This window comes from Anguilla rostrata, chromosome 3, assembly GCF_018555375.3.
Source record: "Anguilla rostrata isolate EN2019 chromosome 3, ASM1855537v3, whole genome shotgun sequence".
NCBI lineage: Eukaryota > Metazoa > Chordata > Actinopteri > Anguilliformes > Anguillidae > Anguilla > Anguilla rostrata.
Window position 1 is genome coordinate 66602242 of NC_057935.1, and position 17595 is coordinate 66619836.

Here is a 17595-nt window from a genome sequence, read left to right on the forward strand (position 1 = left end):
AGCAAAAAATAAATAAATAAATTCTTTACCTATTTATAAAGGTTATTGTAATATGGTAACATAAGGTATATAACCTTATTGTAAGGTCATTAAAGTTAATAACATTGTTATAATGTAGCTTTCTTTTTTTTTTTTTTTTTTTATTAAATTTAAGAGGTGAATTCGTTGACGGCCATCTTTATACATCCATCCATAAATGTGGGTCTTTAAGATAAAGGTGCTTTAAAAGCATTGACTGGACTGCTACATAAGTATATGAAGTTACTTTTAAAGGTCTTTTTAATGGTTGAACACCCTAAGGGCACTTTTAGAGTTATTGTGTGTTTGTATCTTTGGTGGGGAACAGCAGGGTCATGGGTCTGTTTAATGCATTGAGTGGAACTCTATCAACAGGGTATATGGAGTGTATGATTTAATATGCAATTGCAAGCATTGTAAGCTGTGCGTGTAACCCTTGAAAATAGCCAACGCCCATGCAGCAATGAAAAGGAAGCAGCGTCATTTTGAAGTGTTTCAGAGTCAAACGTAAATACAGCCAATGTCTCATTGTTTTGTTGTTATCAATGAACATGCTTTTTTTTGGGGGGGGGGGGGGGTAACTTGGGAAAACACAATACGGAGTTGTGTCTGTAGCAAGTTAATGGCTGGAATTCCCTTCAGTAGACTTTATTGTTATCACCAGGATCTTTTTTTTTTTTTTTGCCGGTTTATCCAGTTTCTCTTTCTAGGGACGCTACTGCTAACAGTAAACGTGATCATCTCCCTCCTGGTTTCTAACAGTGGATATTTAGCATCCGTGCAACGTGACCAACTAACATGACCTCGCTGTCTGAACAGAGACCATTGCAGGAAAAAGAAGATGAACATGATGTCCCTATGCTTTTTCCATGGCCTTGAAACATTTGGTTAGCACGGGGACCCGGAGTATAAGGTACAAAGCTTCTTTTGAAGTCGATGGTCCTACGCTGGGGATAGTGGTATTCATACTTTGAAGATAGCCTTTTCGAAAGTGGGTGGTGTGCATTAGCAATGGTGTTCTCTTTCCTCCATACAGCATTATAATTTCAAAACACAACACTGTATTGCTAGTCTTAAACGGTTTATTTCTGCGGTTGGCACGCATTTTGAAAAATTAGCATACGTTACAGTACATTAAGAGTGGTTCTATGAGGCTGTACTACAAATATAAAAGCAATTTTGGGGGATGTTCTAAAGTGCTAGACAAAAACTGCTTAACTAGGCTTAATGTACCAAGACGAAGAGCAGGAACCCCCCACATTTTGCACAGGTGAAGCTTGAGTACTTACGTGAGTACTGACAGTGGGAAAAGACGATGGACTGAGAACAAATTCCTTTCTGTGCTTATATTTTGCTTTCTTTTTTTTTGACACTGTAGAATCCAACAAGTGGATGATACGTTAATTTTGTAGTTCTGCTCGTTATTATTCAGAAGGAAAAACACAAAATGCAGTTGTATTTTTTTTATTAAAAATTGGAATTTTGCCCAGTTTTTTAAAAAATGGAATTGTATTTTTTTTTTTTTTTTTTTAAGTGAGAATGTCCTGATCCTCATCCCCCTTCACTAACCACAGGGAAGGTTAAAGCCACCCCATAAAGTATTCTCTTAAGTGATTGGCTGCGCTGTCTACTTAAAGCAATCTGTTGATGGGAGGAAAGAGTGCTCCTCTCCGTCGCGGGACACCTAATTCTTGCCTTGGCTGACCCTGTTTTTTTTTGAACAGCCGAACGTCTCTGTAATTACAACGCCTTGTTTCCTACAGTAACTGATCGGGGGGGCTGAAGATCTGTTTCGCGTTCTCGCCGCGTTTCGGTTGTTACCGCCGTCGTCAAAGCCCTTCTTGACACGTTAGAACCGCTCCTTTTTTTTTACAAACATTCCCAGGCTCCTCGCCCGGGTCTTTCGATTTGTTTTTCTGGCATTAAGTGAGCGCTCGCTTGCAATTCAATTTAGGTAATTGTATGGCTAAATATTTAGCGGGGGAAGGGCGGCGAGGGGGAATGCATGTGTTTCCTCCTAAACGGCAGCGACTGGGCAGGGCACCGATTGGCCGCGCTCCTCCTTTTAAAGGGCAGTGAAGCTATAACCGAAAGACTTACACAGTACCGCTCTCGGTCGGCCCACGCGAAGGGTTTTATTCCGAGTGTATTTCACGCCGACGTTGGCCTTTAAGGGACAGTCGTGCTCACACCCGTCTCGCCTTTATTACGTTGTTTGCTCGGCTCGATGCAGCGCTGTAAGTTACGAGAAGTAATGCCTCAATCTAGCTAAGCGCCCGGCGCTGAACAAAGGACGTAACTGTCGTGTAAGAGTATTTCTTCTGCGGCTGTGTTTTGGGGTTGCTCTGCTCAAGATTGCACCTTAATACCATGTTGTAATAATGTGTAGACGTCCTTATAGAGATGTTATTAAACATTTATATATAAGTTCGTTCGAAATATCCCAGATATATGTTTCCTGAATCCAGGATTACACCCATTTTAGACCTATTTCAGTGGACTCATTTATTTTTTTATTTTTTTAAACTTTTATTTCATTGCATTTGATTTATGTCATGTGTGTACTAAGAAAAATAAGCCTGTTTATTGGAAATCTGCAGTCTTCAGTATCTGGGATCCTCTAAGACATAAATGGGAATTGGAATTCTATTTGTAAGAGACTCCAGTGAATAGCAATAAGAGACGTTCTGAGGTTTGTGTGTTATGATTGTGCTGTGTGTTATATTCTGATTGTATATTTAGAGTGTAATTTATATGGTCTGTACGGGTCCTATATGTATTATTCCTGTATACGTTATGACAAGAGAAAGCAGAAGAATTCTTCTGTGTATTTCTTTTTCAAACATAGCACAGTGGAAATATCGGTGACATTTTCTCTGTGTACCCTGTAAGTGTACATAACTGCTCTAGGATTGCACTTGTCTAACCTCCACTGCTTCTAACAGTGGAAATTTCAAATTGGAAAAATACTTTTGCTCAACTTTTTTTTTTAAACAGTGATACGAATTGATTCAACTCAGGTCATAAATATCAAGAAACAGACAGCTTTTTATTTTAATTTTAAAATTTTGCTCACTTAATTTGGGAATACTGTAACGTTTGAATAAATATGAATTGCCTGAAGTGTGAACCGTCTCCTCATGACTTAATTAGAGTGGACAGCAATGAGGCGCAGTCAGTGATGTGTTTTTATACTGTGCTTCCAGTCGTCCCTTCTCCAGGGGTAAGACTCATATCTCAGGTCATCTGATGGTCGCTGATGGTCAGTCTTGGAAGTCTTGTTCGCACCGTTATGCTGGAAGATGTCAAGGAGCGGGAATGAGTTTTATGTTTTCATGTCATCTGCGCGTCTGGGGTCAGAATTCCGGGGGAGGGCGGGGGGCAGGGGGGGGGGCGTTTTCCATCAGTTCGGAATGCGACTGGAATACGGGACAGCCGCAGGAATCGCCTCGATCCACGGGGAAAATCTTGGAGCGTCAGAAGCGGAGTGGATGGTACTCAGGGGACAGTCACTCGTTCAACATCGAATTTTATTTCCTATCACACGCCACAGCTTGACTCCACTCAAAATCACACTTCTGTTTTTTTTTTTTTAAACTTCCTAAATGCTGCCACCGTTTGTCCACGATTCAGAGATTAAGCAGGGGGTGCAGGGGCTGTTTTATTGGTGGTGTCAGTGGCGGGCCTGGTATCTTGTCTGAACATTAGCGCTGCTTGTCTCCAGCTCTGATAAAGCAGAGGTAGCAGGCAGGTGTGTATATCACCTCTCTCAGAATCCACTGAACTGTCAGCTTGCCCTGGGAAACCTGTGTTGGTGCTAATGTTTACAAAAAAAAAAACACCTCTATGTGTGACCGCTTTTATTCCTCGCACCCGGCCTTTGGATCCATCTGCAAATGATTCGCTGCCACACTTCATTTAACTTACCTCTCTGAATACGGCGGGGGGAAAAAAACAAAAACAAGCTCCTCGAAATCTAAGTCCCGGAATCAGAAGTGACAAGAAAAAAAAAAAACGTCCACGGGGGGAAGAGCGGTAATGTTTTTACGAGACGTTTTTTTGATACTTTGTTTGAAAATCAGGTGTAAAGCGAGGGTGGCAGTGAATGTTTCATGAGTGCCTTCCTTAATCTTTCAGGAGCCTTTTTTTTTTTTCTTCCCGCTCTTCCTTTTGTCGGTGAAAAAGGGTTGCCAGGTTGTTCCACCGGGTCTTCAGAGTAATCCTGCACTTTGATTCCCCGGGCTGCTTGCTTGCTCAGTGTTGAGTTGTGCACTGAGGAGGATTACAGCAGTGGAGACAGATTTCTGAATAGACCTGTTGGTGCTTTGCCAATGGAGCGGAGCTTTTGGGGTGGCCGAGGCACACAGTGTAGCTAATATGTCTCCAGGAATTTAGCACTCCCTAGGCCTACGTGATGTTGAGTCCTCTGTGGCTGGTTTTTTGGGGCACACAGTGTGGTTGTCTGGCACCAGTGGAGTTTGGGACGGGGTGCATCCTGCGAGAGGGGAGGGTTTGCGTGGGAGGTGTCGAGCGTAGGTGTTGAAGGTGTGGAGGCCTGTGGCTGAGCTGATCCTTTTGTTGCCCCTCTCCCCCCCCCCCCACCCCCCCCCACAGGCATGCCCCTCAGCCTGGACTGCAGGGCTTTCTTCGGCTACAGTGGCGAGTCCCGGCCAATCATCTACTGGATGAAGGGCGAGAAGTTTGTGGAGGAGCTGAAGGGTCACATCAGAGAAAGCGAAGTCAGGTATCAGTGCGTGCTGTGTGCTGTGGGTGTGTGTGTGTTTGTGCGCACGTGCATGTGTCTGTGTGTGTGTGTGTGTGTGTGTGTAACGTAGAAAAGTATTTGAATCCAAAACAAATACGTATTTGACCCAGGTCTGGTGAGCATGTATATATATATGTAGTCATGTGTGTTTTTGTGTTTGTGTTGTCTACGTGTGGGCTGTTTTTTGCACGCAATCTTGTGTGTATTAACACAGCAGTGCTTGCGACAGAATCGCTACGCTGTGGAAACATTCGCGTGTTTTACAGTTATAATTAAAATGCTGTCGTGGCGAGTATTAATGTGTGGCATAATGAATGCTGAGCGTAAAGTAAAATGACAGAAGCATTTTAATGGCGGCAGCCTCTCTCTGTGCAGCAGGGTCAAATCCGAGGCTTTAAATGTGATTAATGGTGTGATGCTCAGATCCGCGGGTGAGATTTGTTTTAGCATGAGCTTGAACTTCATCAGAATTAAATGCCGAGCCCTTTGGCCATATTAAAAAAACAGTGCGGTACACTGTGTGTAAAAAAAAAAAAAATGCCTGAGGTAAAACACAGAATCTCTCCACAAGGAATTGCAAATTGCAAAAGAAATGATAGGCTGTTCTGACGAGGGAGGGGTCTAGGGGCCCGAATTCGACCTTAATTGTCCCGAACGTGAAGTGCGGTGAGACAGGCGTTTCCTTCCCTCCTCTTTTGCACCTTGATCTCCACACACACACACACACACACACACACACACACACGGCGGAAGAAAGGAAATAGAACTCGCGCGGCTCGTAATTACCACGTAAAACTGTCGTGTAAATTGAAGCCATCCCTATTAAATGACAGATAACGGCCCCCGGTGCCCTGGGGGGGCCACAGAGTTCCGTCTCGCAGTCATAAAGCACAACAGTGAATTTCAAAACAACTGCTCCTCCGCGCCCGCGCCCGGGTTTCTCAATTATAAATCTCATTCTGCTCCTTGTCCTATCAATATCCCGCTCTCGCTCCCTCCCCAGGCGCTGTCCGGAAACAATCGCCCCCCATCCCCCACCCCCCCCCCCCACACCCTCTCTTCGCAGACACCCCTCTCTCGCCGTCTCTACAGTACCACCCCATAGCACTAGAACAGTGTGGGGAAAAAAAGAAAAATTCCCTGTATTCAAATGAAGCTAAACGCCTCCCCTGCTTCTCTCCAGCCCTTCAGCAGAGACAGTGAAAAATGAATTTAAAGAAAGGGGGGGTTTGGGGGTGGGGGGGTCGGGGGGGGGGAGACGCAGACACTCGAACGGCAAATGGGGGTTAGATGCAGGGGGGAACGTGAGAGGTTCGGCGGGCACAAGCCTGAATTCGCTCTGTTTTTTTTATGAGGGGAGAAGGTAAGTGAAAGAAAAGAGGAGTTTTTTTTCTTTCTTTTCTTTTTTTTAATACGTAACCTCAAAACAAAAGCGCCAACCCCGTCTCTGAGGATGCATGCTTTGAAATGCAGAGAAGAGAGGGCAGGTCAGGCTGGAGCGGTGGCACACAATGACCCAGTTTCCCTGGGCTTTTCATGACACTAATGCAATCTCTCCGCCTGTGTGTATGGAGGGGAGAACTGTGTATGTGTGTGTGTGTGTGTTTGTGCGTGTGTTTGTGCGTGTGCGCGAGTGTGTGTGTGTGTGTGTGTGTTTGTGAGTGGGTGTGAGTGTGTGTGTGTTTGTGTGTGTGCGTGTGCATGTGTGTGTGTTTGTGTTTGTGCGTGTGTTTGTGCATGTGGGAGTGTGTGTATGTGTGTGTGTGTGTGTACGTGCAAGTGTTCATTGAGCGTGCGTGTGTGTGTGCATGTGTGTGTGTTTGTGAGTGCGCATGTGTGTGTGTGTTTGTGCGTGTGTGTGCATATGTGTGTGTGTGTGTGTGTGTGTGTGTGTGTTTGTGTGAGTGTGTGCTTGTACATGAGTGTGTGGGTAATGTTTATTTTCTGCTCATATTAAGGGGCTGATGGTATTTGGTGGAGCACACAGCACAGGTCAGCCTCAGTGTCACAGGGCAAAGCTGCTCTGATTTTGGGTGGGTGTGCTGAGCCCCTGTAGAGGAGGCTCTCTCACACCGCAGATAGCATCGCTCTGCCTCTCTCCTCTCCAGCCCAGATGACGCTCCGTCAGCCAGGCTAACAGCAGAGCTAATTATGCAGACAAAAAGCACATCTGACAAATGTGGATGTTTTGTTCTGTGATTCTGCTGCCGCATCAGCCCGTCCTTCAGTTCTCCCTACACCAACACACACACACACACACACGTACACACACACGCGCACACACACACTCACACACACGTACACACACACACTCATACACACACGTACACATACACGCACACATGCACACACGTACACACTCACACTCACACACACACACACACACATACACTCACACACACTCACAAATACGCGCACACGCGCCCGCACACACAGACACACACACGTACACAAACACACACACTCACACACAATCACAAATACGCACACACACGCCCACACACACACAAAGACACACAGTCACACACACAGACACACACGCACACAAACACACACACTCGCCCACACACACACTCACAAAGACACACACGCTCCCACACACACAGACACAGTCACACACACACGCACATAGATACACACACAGGCACACACACTCACTCAGACACACACACACACACACACGACAGCTGTGTAAACGATAAATCACAGTCGGTCCTTGCGTGCCAGGCAGACCCATCAATTTGCGGTTGTGATGACAGGCGGCTGTGTCCGCTGGCCAGTGCTCCTGCACAGAGCCCTGGAGTCTCCCCAAAGCTGGGGGATTACAGCTAATAACCCCCCCACACCCACACACACCCCCCCGCCACCCCCCTCCACCCCCCTGCCACCCCCCCGCCCGGCGGACGGCTGACCGGTCGGCCGTTCCACAAGTCAATCTGCCTGTGACAGCCCGTCTCACAGCCTGCCAGTCCACACGGCCTCCCCAGACTATCACACACCGCGCAAGGACGGCAGGGCGGCTCCATGTGTTAGCAAGAGAAAGTGTGTGTGTGTTTATGCGTGTGTGTGTGTGTGTGTGTGTGAGTGTTTGAGGGAGAGAGAGAATGTGTGTGTGTGTGTGTGTGTGTGTGTGAGAGAGAGAATGTGTGTGTATTTGTTTGTGTGTGTGTGTGTTTGTGAGGGAGAGAGAGAATGTGTGTGTGTATTTGTTTGTGTGTGTGTGTGTGTGTGTGTGTGTTTATACGTGTGTGTGTGTGTGTGTGTGTGTGTGTTTGTGAGGAGAGGAGAGAATGTGTGTGTGTATTTGTTTGTGTGTGTGAGAGAGAGAGAATGTGTGTGTGTGTGTGTGTTTGTGTTTGTGTTTGTGTGTGAATCCAAAGAACATAGTTTAATGTTTTCCAGCACCTCAGACTGCATTAAAATGGAGGAATTCTCCATTTCCTCAAAAGGAGAAAGTCGGCTGAGGGACTTTGGGCTAAACTCTTGCTTCACGGCCTTGGCAGTTAGACGTTTTACCAAGCGAGGGCCTCTCCGAAATCCGGGAGTCCTGTGTCCAGTCACAGGGCCCGTCCCACGGCATGCGCAGTCTGAGGACCCACGCCCGCGTCTCCCCTCTTCTCCCCAAACGCAGGGTCCTGAGGGAGTACCTGGGGGAGAAGGAGGTGCAGCTGTCCCTCACCTTCGACGCGGTGGAGGAGGGGGACATGGGCAACTACACCTGCTACGTGGAGAACCACATCGGCCGGGGCCACGCCAGCGCCATCCTGCAAAAGAGAGGTGAGCGGGGGCGCGGAGCGTTCCGGAAGAACGAGCCGTCCGTGACGTCTCTCCCGGGGAGGGGGGGGGGGTGGACGTCCCACTGCCACTCTCCTAATGGGACAGGTGATTAGAGCTGAAGACAAACGATGCTCCCCTTGGCTGTCACTGTGCGCCCTTCACAGGGGGGGGGGTGGGGGGTGAGGGGGGGTTAGGATGGTAGGGCATGGACCAGACCCCCCATGACTAAGGGCAATCCTGTATAGTACTACTGTCCCAGCAGGTGGGTATACTGACGAGGCAAAACAGCCTCATCTCTCTCTCTCACTCACTCTCTCTTTTGCTCTCTGTCTCTCTCTCTCTCTCTCTCTCTCTTCTCTCTTCTCTCTCTTCTCTCTTCTCTCTCTTCTCTCTCTTCTCTTCCTCCTCTTTCCTCTCTGTCTCTCTCTCTCTTTCACTCTCTGTCTCTGTCTCTCTCTCTCTCTCTCTCTGTCTCTCTCTCTCTTTCGTCTCTCTCTCTCTCTCCTTCTCTCCCTCTTTGTCTCTCTCTCTCTGATTAAGGTTGAGAGAACATCCTCTGACTCATTCTCATGCTCGGCTCTTGATAGAGCTCGGTGGCCTGTTATTGTTGTTGTTGTTGTAGTTTCTGTCCGCTGTGCTCAAACGCAGAACGCACAGAGAGCATCAAAGACGCGGGTCTGTGCTGTGGCCCACCTGGAAGGAAACTGTACGCTGGTTCCCAGACACTGTGGAGCTAGGCTTCGGCCTACTCCCCAACCGTCAAATCGCACCAATAAAAAACCTTTAATGCTGTCTTCACGCAGTTTCGTTTAGCCTATTCCGATAAGCCTCGCATTTTTTAAATTAATAGCAGACGTCCTTTCCGACTGAATCAAATGCTAACATTGAACTTGGTTTTTTTTATTTTTTTTTACGATTCGTGCTGTAAATCCCGGAAGAGTGGCCATAAATATTTAATTTATGAATTAACTTTTACAGTATCCATAAACGCGGGAGGAAAGACACGCGGCGGCGGCGCTGGAGTGGTTTTCGGTTGTAATTCTGTCTGGAGCGGCGGTAGAGAGATGCGGGGTGACAGGGTTTTTTTTTTTTTGGGTTTCGCCCCGGCGAACGGTGCCGGCCCGACCTCGGTGCTCTTCCTCTTTGATAGCCCGCGCGCTGGCGGCGGAATCACAATGATTTCGCCCGTCTTTGAACCTGCTGCTCTGCGGGGCGGGAAAAAAACCAGGCAAGACAAAAAATCGCCATTGTCGCTGATACTCGCTGAAATATATTCACTGGATGAGTATGCCACTGCGCACCACCGCAATAACCCAGAAGGTCACAGGGGATAAAGGCATATTAATATTAATGCCCAAAACAACACTTCTACATTCGTTAATGCTATCTAATATATTCATAAATGGGGAACCTTTTTTACCTTTTAATGCCACGGAACGGCCATGTTATGACTGACATATCATTTTGTAAAAAATAAAAAAAAAGTACATTAGTTTAAACACTGCTATCGGGTCTTCAGGTGCTGTTCTTTCTCTCTCAAAGTGGCGGAATTTCAAACTTCTAGTCTGGAATGCAGAGCTTTTTTCTTTTTTTTTTTTTTTTTTCTTTTTTTTGTGAAGTATCCAAAATGTTCATCATATTATGGGCATGCATTTGGGAGAAGTAATAGGCAAACTGAATTCAATTACATCAATCACAGAAACAGCAATAATGATACATTTTAAGTGTGTGTATGTGTGTCTGTCTGTGTTTGTGCGTGCGTGTGTGTGTGTGTCTGTGTGTGTGTTTGCATGTGTGTGTGTGTGTGTGTGTGTAAGAGAGGGATACCACCGCAAATCCTTTGAAGTATATTTTTCTCAGAAGTGAGATTCAAACAAATGAGAATGCATGAACGTGAATGCGTTTATTCACCTAAATGTTTCTCTGTATTAATACGTATTTCCGTTGTCGTTTAATACAGTATGTTATAAGAAAATGAGAATATTTGTTCCCCTGGTGGACCGGAGTTCGCCATAGTAACTGTGATTCTGGTTCTGTTTGTGAAGAGACAGCCTGCGAGTGGGGCAGCAGAGCCCTCTGCTGGTCGGATGTTATAGTACTACAGTATAAATTGTGCCTCAGCTCAAAATCTGGGACACAATAAACCAGTGGCAGCCAACGCTGTTCTTTGAGATCTTACTTTCTGTATGTTTTCACTCTAGCCCTAACAAAGCGCACCTCATTCAACAGCTAGCGATCTTGTTTAGCTGTTAATTTGTAGTGTCAGGTGTGCCAAATTAGGGTTGAAATGAAAACATACTGGATGGTGGATCTCCAGCAACAGGGTCGGTTACCCCTGCTATAAATAGAGGTGGAAAATCCTGGTTCAGAAAGTAAAATCTGTTGGATCAATCACCTGGATTTGCTTATTTGCGCAATTCGTCAGGCAGGAGGTAGAACTAATTAGTAAAATCAGCTGGCTGAGTTCATGGGAAGAAGAAGCAAATGGCAGGACTTGTGTCTGGGTCACTTGGCAGGACTTTCTGACCCCTGGACTTTAGGGTTGTGTGGGCAGTGCGTCCTTTAAAAACTGGAGTGAAATCTGGGTTCGGCCGCACCTTCATGGAGTATGGATTAATAATCATATTTTTTGAATGAATAAAAAATAACCATGTGACCATTGTTATAACTTTTCTCAGGAGCCGCGCGGCGATCATATTACATACGATTACGCTGCGCTCTTAGCCATGTAGCGTAGCGCATCGCGACACTGATGAGTGGCATCAGCAGTTTGTGTAATGTATGAAGGGTGCAGCCGGGGAGCAGGAGAGTGAGGGATGATGCCGCTCTCAAAAAGAGTGACCCAAGCAGAGATTTATCGCTCCTGTTTGGTGAATGGCAGCAGGGGCAGACATGAATGATTATAACATGAACGATTATGGTCAGTCGAGTATGAGAGAGAGAGAGGCAGAGAGAGAGAGAGTGAGAGAGAGACAGTAGGAGACAGAGGGAGAGACAGAGGGAGAGAGAGACAGTAGGAGACAGAGGGAGAGACAGAGAGAACATGGATGTGTGTACATGATATGTGCGCATATGTGTTTTTGCATATCTGTATGAAGTGTGCAAACGTGTGTGTGTGGGTGTTTGAACTGTTGTTCACTGTTTTTATGCAGCACTGTTTCTATCTGTGCTGCATATTCTCTATTGCTCAACAAAGCCTATATTTACTGCCGGTATAGCTGTGACCCTGATGACTCTAGCAGGCTACAGTGAGAAACACAAGGAACTAGAGGGAGTTTCCAGACCTTCATGCTCTCTGTTTGGCCCCCGTGCTGGAAAAGCACACAGCTGTTGGAAGGGAAACACAAAAGTGTGAAAGAATCCGGAATCTTCCAGTTTCCTGTATGACCTCTGTTTATATGATCTTTATTTATTTCTTTTTCATTTTTATGTGTGAGGTTTCGGTCGTGTTTTTTGTTTCTATTGGTTTTTGCTCTTGGGCAGTAAAATGTTCAGCATTAAATCAGCTCTTACAGAGTACATATGGTCCCAGCTGAACTCACATGCACTCTGTTAGGGTTGAATGAGCACTGGATATTTTACTGTGTAGAGTTTATTTGTGAAACGTTGAGTAATAAGAAATACTTCTGTCTCCTTTAAGGCCTGTTTGACCCTCATCGCTGTCTCTGTAACCTGGGTTGTTGTCTTTCTTTTTCGGTTAGACCTGTACAGATTAGAGCTGGCTGGCGGACTGGGGGCCATCTTGTTGTTGCTGGGCTTCCTTACCGCCATCTACAGGTGTTACAATGTGGAGATCATGCTCTGCTACCGCCGCCACTTTGGGAGTGACGAGGCAGAGGACGGTAAGCGTCCAATCACAACATCCTTTTCGGGGGGAGGCATGTCCATCTTGAGTATGAATGAGACATCCAAGGGATGCTGTGATTGGTCAGTAAGCATTCAATCACAACATCCTTTTCAGGGGGAGAAGTGATAGTCTTAAGTACAGTATGAATGGGGCATTCAGGGGATTCTGTGATTGGATGGTAAGCATCCAATCGCGGCATCCTTTTCATGGGGCAGGAGTGTCTATCTGAGTATGAAAGAAGCATGCAAGGGATGCTGTGATTGGACAGTAAGCGTTCAATCACAACATCCTTTTCAGGGGGAGGAGTGTCCATCTGAGTATGAATGAGACATGCAAGGGATGCTGTGATTGGACAGTAAGAATCCAATCACGGCATCCTTTTCAGGGGGAGGCGTGTCTGTCTTAAGTATGAATGAGGTATTCAAGGGATGCTGTGATTGGACGGTAAGTATCCAATCACAGCATTCTTTTCAGGGGAAGGTGTGTCAGTATGAATGAGGTATGCTACCTGCTGTTTTTCCCGAGGCATGTAACTGTAAACACACCATCCTCTGGTGGTGGATCTTTCCCATCGTTTCTGTAGATTTGTTGTGGCTGGCGATGTGTATATCAAAGGATGGATTACCTCAGACGTAGGAAGAGCGCATTCTCAGCCATAAATTACCGTATCACAGCGCAAGGCGGAGCCTTCAGCATGGCTATATAAGGAGGAGTTCTGTAGCTTCGAGCTGCTGTTCTGGCTCTAACCAAATTCTGGGCATTTTATGCTTCGATGAATATATCAACCCTTTGTGAATCCACCCCTCTGTGTTTCAGGATTAAGAATTTAAATAACTAGACGTTTTGAAATTTGTATTGACAAGATCCAGCATGACATTGTTGGGTTGGCGTTCATGGACTGCTCAACATTAAATCATATTTCGGCATGCGAATATCGATTTACAGCATTAAAAACGCTTTACCACTTCCTGTTCTGGAGTAAGGTTGGAATAACCTCACCTCACCCAAAATAAAGAGCCCTAGAGCTGTCAGACATGACACACGGCCTGTCTGGAGATTCAGGGTGCTTTATGACTCCCTTGGTGTTCCCGCAGATAACAAGGAGTACGACGCGTACCTGTCCTACACCAAAGTGGACCCGGAGAGTCTGCACCGCAGCACCAGCGAGGAGGAGCAGTTTGCCCTGGAGGTGCTGCCGGACGTCCTGGAGAAGCACTACGGCTACAAGCTCTTCATCCCGGACCGCGACCTCATCCCCAGCAGCAGTAAGCCCCGCCCCTCCCCGTCACGCCCCCGCCTCCCCGGATGGGCACCTTTGCAGAACTCTTACGGTTGTTACGTGATAGTCTGGATAGTCTGATGGTCATAGCCACACTTCCTAATCTCCCAGTGCTGTTTGTTTTGTCACTTTCTCATGACTGTCGGAGGAAGATTTGCCGGTTTATTGTACGTACTGTACAGTGTAGAGTAGCAGCATCTGGCGTGAGCGCATGTTGTGCTACCTATCTGTGAGTCCCCAAGCACCCTGGCAGCACCCTGACAGCTGTTTCTCTCTCTCTCTCTCTCTCTCCCTCTTTTTTGGTGCCTTATCGGAAAGGTGCAGTGAAGCAAATACGTGTGGCACAGTTAGAGACGCGCAGGAGTGTCGATAAAAGAAAACAGCCCCGCCCGCAGCTTTGTAAACGTTCAAAACGCAACCTTGGGCGTGTCACCCAATTCCGCGTTCACTTCCTGCGCGCTGAGCGCTGTGTTATATCAGCCAATGAAATCTCGCCTTGTCTGAAACCTCCAAAATACTCTCCCCCTCCCCCACCCCCCCCCACCCCTCCTTCTATGCCAAAAATCTGCTGCTATTTAATGTCTGCTTCTTGCATTATTTAGGAGCTTGTTCATACAAAATAAATCAGAAGGTCCCCGGGCTGATTTAAAGTAATGCTTACGTAAATAAAAACCTTCCATGTGTGTTATTCGCCCACGCGGCGTGGCGCCCGCTCGGTCGTATCGACGGTCCTGAGGAGAGAAAAGTGTTTAAAAAAGGGGGGGGGAAAAAAGGAGGGAGCGGAGTCGCAGGAAGCCGTCGTTAGCCAAGAGCGTTTACAGACCAGATCGAGCCGGGTGCAAATAGCATCATTCATTTAAACAGCTCATTTGTATAAACAAGCATTTCTGGCGCCTATTTGTATTAATTGATTTGCATAATCATGAGTGTTTAAAAAAAAAAAAACTCCGCTGCTTAGTGCTGCTTGTACAAATTGTATTATTTATGCACTGCAAATTGACCGTGAAATTGCAATGTGTTGTTGCTCTTCCATCATTTTCTCTTTTTTTTTTTTTTTCTTTTCGAGCTGGAGAGTGGAAAGAAAGTACGTTTATAAATGCATTTGAAGATGCATTTCAGTGTGAACTCAAGTGCTGACCAAACTAATGAATAAATAGCAACCTCATGACAGTGCAGACGTCTCTGTTTCACAGAATGCATGCAAAACTGTCTACTGATATTTGCAGTATGATACCGTGCATTTTAACTGTCTGTGCTACATTTACGTGGATCCCAAAAACAACAAAAACATGCCAGGATAGTTGACCTTTGATATGATTTTGCTCTCCGGCTTTTATTGTTCGGGGATATATAATCATATTTATCCATACTATGCTAAATATTTTCACTTCCTAGTGTCCAAAGGTCATTAAACAATGCTGGCATGGTTACAATGCAGTGAAACCATGGAGACAAAATCCGTATCACGTAAACTATTTTCATGTGGTCACTTAGACGTTGGGCGTGACTGCCCACTTATCCCAAATCAGTGGTTAATGCTAATCCTCCGGGAAACCCCGCCATGCTATCTTTTTAATTTGAGCCTGGAGAGGCGTGATTGACTGCAGCTGGAGTCGTCGCGTATTTCCACAGCCTCGCTACTTGTGCATTAATGTGCTGGATATCGCTTTGAGAAGGTTCCCCAAACTCCCGTTTTTACGCATGATATCCGTTGCCCACTGAAGTTACAAAAGTCAGAAAACTCCATTCCCTCCCTTGTTCCAGTTTTAGAAAGTCTGCATAGTCTAACCAACCATCTTCAAGTTGGTCTTCTGTCATTTGCTTTAGACATACAGCACCGCTGTATATCTAAAATGGCAGAAGATATAGCAGCATGGTTACTGCCCTCAATGTTGGTTAGGAATTACTAATTGTGAGGAAAAGAAAAACTGAGCCAAAAAGATGTAAAAAAAAAAAAACATCCAATCATTGAAAACTGAATGCAGAGATATGATACAATAAAGAGATATATTACAATAAGGAGATATATTACAATAAAGAGATATATTACAATATACAATAAATCAGTTTAAAATCACTTCAGCAGTAGTACTGTCAGCTGGAGGGCAGCACAGTAATTTTGTTTTATAGTCTCTCTAATACATCTACGTTCGTCTTTAAGTACATTCTCTATTAATATCTCAGAAGAGGCATTGCGAGGGCACGGTATGTGGGAAATCTTTGAACAGCTATCATCAATTCTCCCATCATTACTGAACATCTTCTTTTTGTTCTTTTAGAAAAATATGTCATCTTGAAGATCTTGTCTATCCGATCTGGCTTTTTTTTATTTATCTGGCTACAGTGATATTCGCATTTCCCTGATTTTTAGAAGAGCAGTAATGGTGCAGTGGGAAGGAGGTTGCGGTTTGGCTCACCTTGTTGATGTCTAGGATGTCTGGAGGCCTTGTACTTCTTTTCCCTTTCATGCAGAAAGTACAGAACTGTACTTGTCTGTCAAGGCTGGCAACTAAAATATTTGTTTTTCCTCGAATGTCATAGCCATAAATACTTTGGAACAATCAGATTCTTTCCAACTGACTGCTTGAATTTTGACGTTCTGCTACCCGATACCAAGAACGGATTGATCTTATTCAATGTCAGTTTTCATGAACTACCTTAACACTCACAAAGTCAGAGCTAAAGTCATGAAAATGCACTTCTTGTACGTCGCTTTGGATAAAAGCGTCTGCCAAATGAATGTAATGTAATGTAAAGAACACGGTGTTTTCTCTGAAGGTATAATGAATTCAAACATATTAAGAAGCCATCTCAGATTTGCTACCGCCATTTCAGGAGTACATTTAGAATTATAAAGTCATACATCCACTCGTATCATCAAGACTCTACGTGTAATTTTCAATTAGCCTTCGGGTGATAAAGGCATTGCAGTATTTTCCCTCCTGTTGCCTCTCTGCACTGGCTGCCCGATTGTTTTTTAGTGTAGATTTCAAGATTTTAATAATTACTTTTTCAGGTAATAAATAGACTTGCCCCTGAGCACATTTCTAATCTCCCCACCCCCTGATCTCCCACAGCAGGTCCTCGGTTCTTTAGTAAAGGGGCATGTTTGTGTCCCCACAAGCCGCTTTACCAGCCTGATCAAGCTTTCTCTGTGCAGGCCTCCAATTTAGGGAAGAGAATCAACACTTTCCCTTTGAAAAACAGATCTTTTTAAACTAGCTTTTAATCCTTTGTAATTATTACTGTTTTATTCATTATATTTTTGTTGTATGAGCTGTTTTACTTGTATTATATGCATTTTTCACTGCACTTGGTTGTGTTTTAATCTTAATTTTGTGCGTGTGTGTGTGTGTGTGTGCATGTTCATATGCGTGCATGTGTGTGTGTGTGTGTATGTGTGTGGGATTTTCAATACTGAGTGGTGTCTGGTAAGTGACTGAGTGGGGAGAGGAGGGGGGTAGCGAGGGGGGAGGGGGGGAGGGGGGGGTGCCCTTACGGGTGCTTGGCCCTGACTGCAGTTCTGGGGAGACGGTTGTGCAGTGTGTTAATGCAGGACTGAAGCAACAGGACCCCTACAGGACAGACCCAGGCACTGCAACACCTTCCACAGACTGTGCCTGCAGCAGTGTGTCTACCGCACAGAGCAAATATGCCATGTACTCCCCACACTCCCCCTCCCATCCCCTCTCCCAATTTCCCATGAGTCACTGCACCAAGCCGGTTACGAAATGTGAAGTTGGTCTGCGGTAATTCAGCCCTACAGCTCACTCTACCCAGCAGTTCCATCGCAGTCTGGCCGTGGCGAAGCTAATGAAATATCATCTGAGGCGGAATGTTTTTACAGCCTCTTTATGAGAGAAAATATTAGGTTTTTACTTGTTTTTGCATCCCAGCAGTGTTACTGTA

General features: G+C 45.5%; 1 protein-coding gene across 4 annotated transcripts in view; it reads left to right on the forward strand.

The window, feature by feature from the left end:
* The window catches only part of il1rapl2 (interleukin 1 receptor accessory protein-like 2), a 324225-nt gene that overhangs the window by 302960 nt on the left and 3670 nt on the right, over positions 1-17595 (forward strand). For all 4 annotated transcript variants that reach the window (XM_064329375.1, XM_064329376.1, XM_064329377.1 and 1 more), the window contains 4 exons: positions 4633-4762; positions 8415-8560; positions 12262-12402; positions 13502-13672. In XM_064329375.1, coding sequence (XP_064185445.1) covers positions 4633-4762; positions 8415-8560; positions 12262-12402; positions 13502-13672 — 588 coding nt within the window. The remainder of the gene's footprint in view (positions 1-4632; positions 4763-8414; positions 8561-12261; positions 12403-13501; positions 13673-17595) is intronic.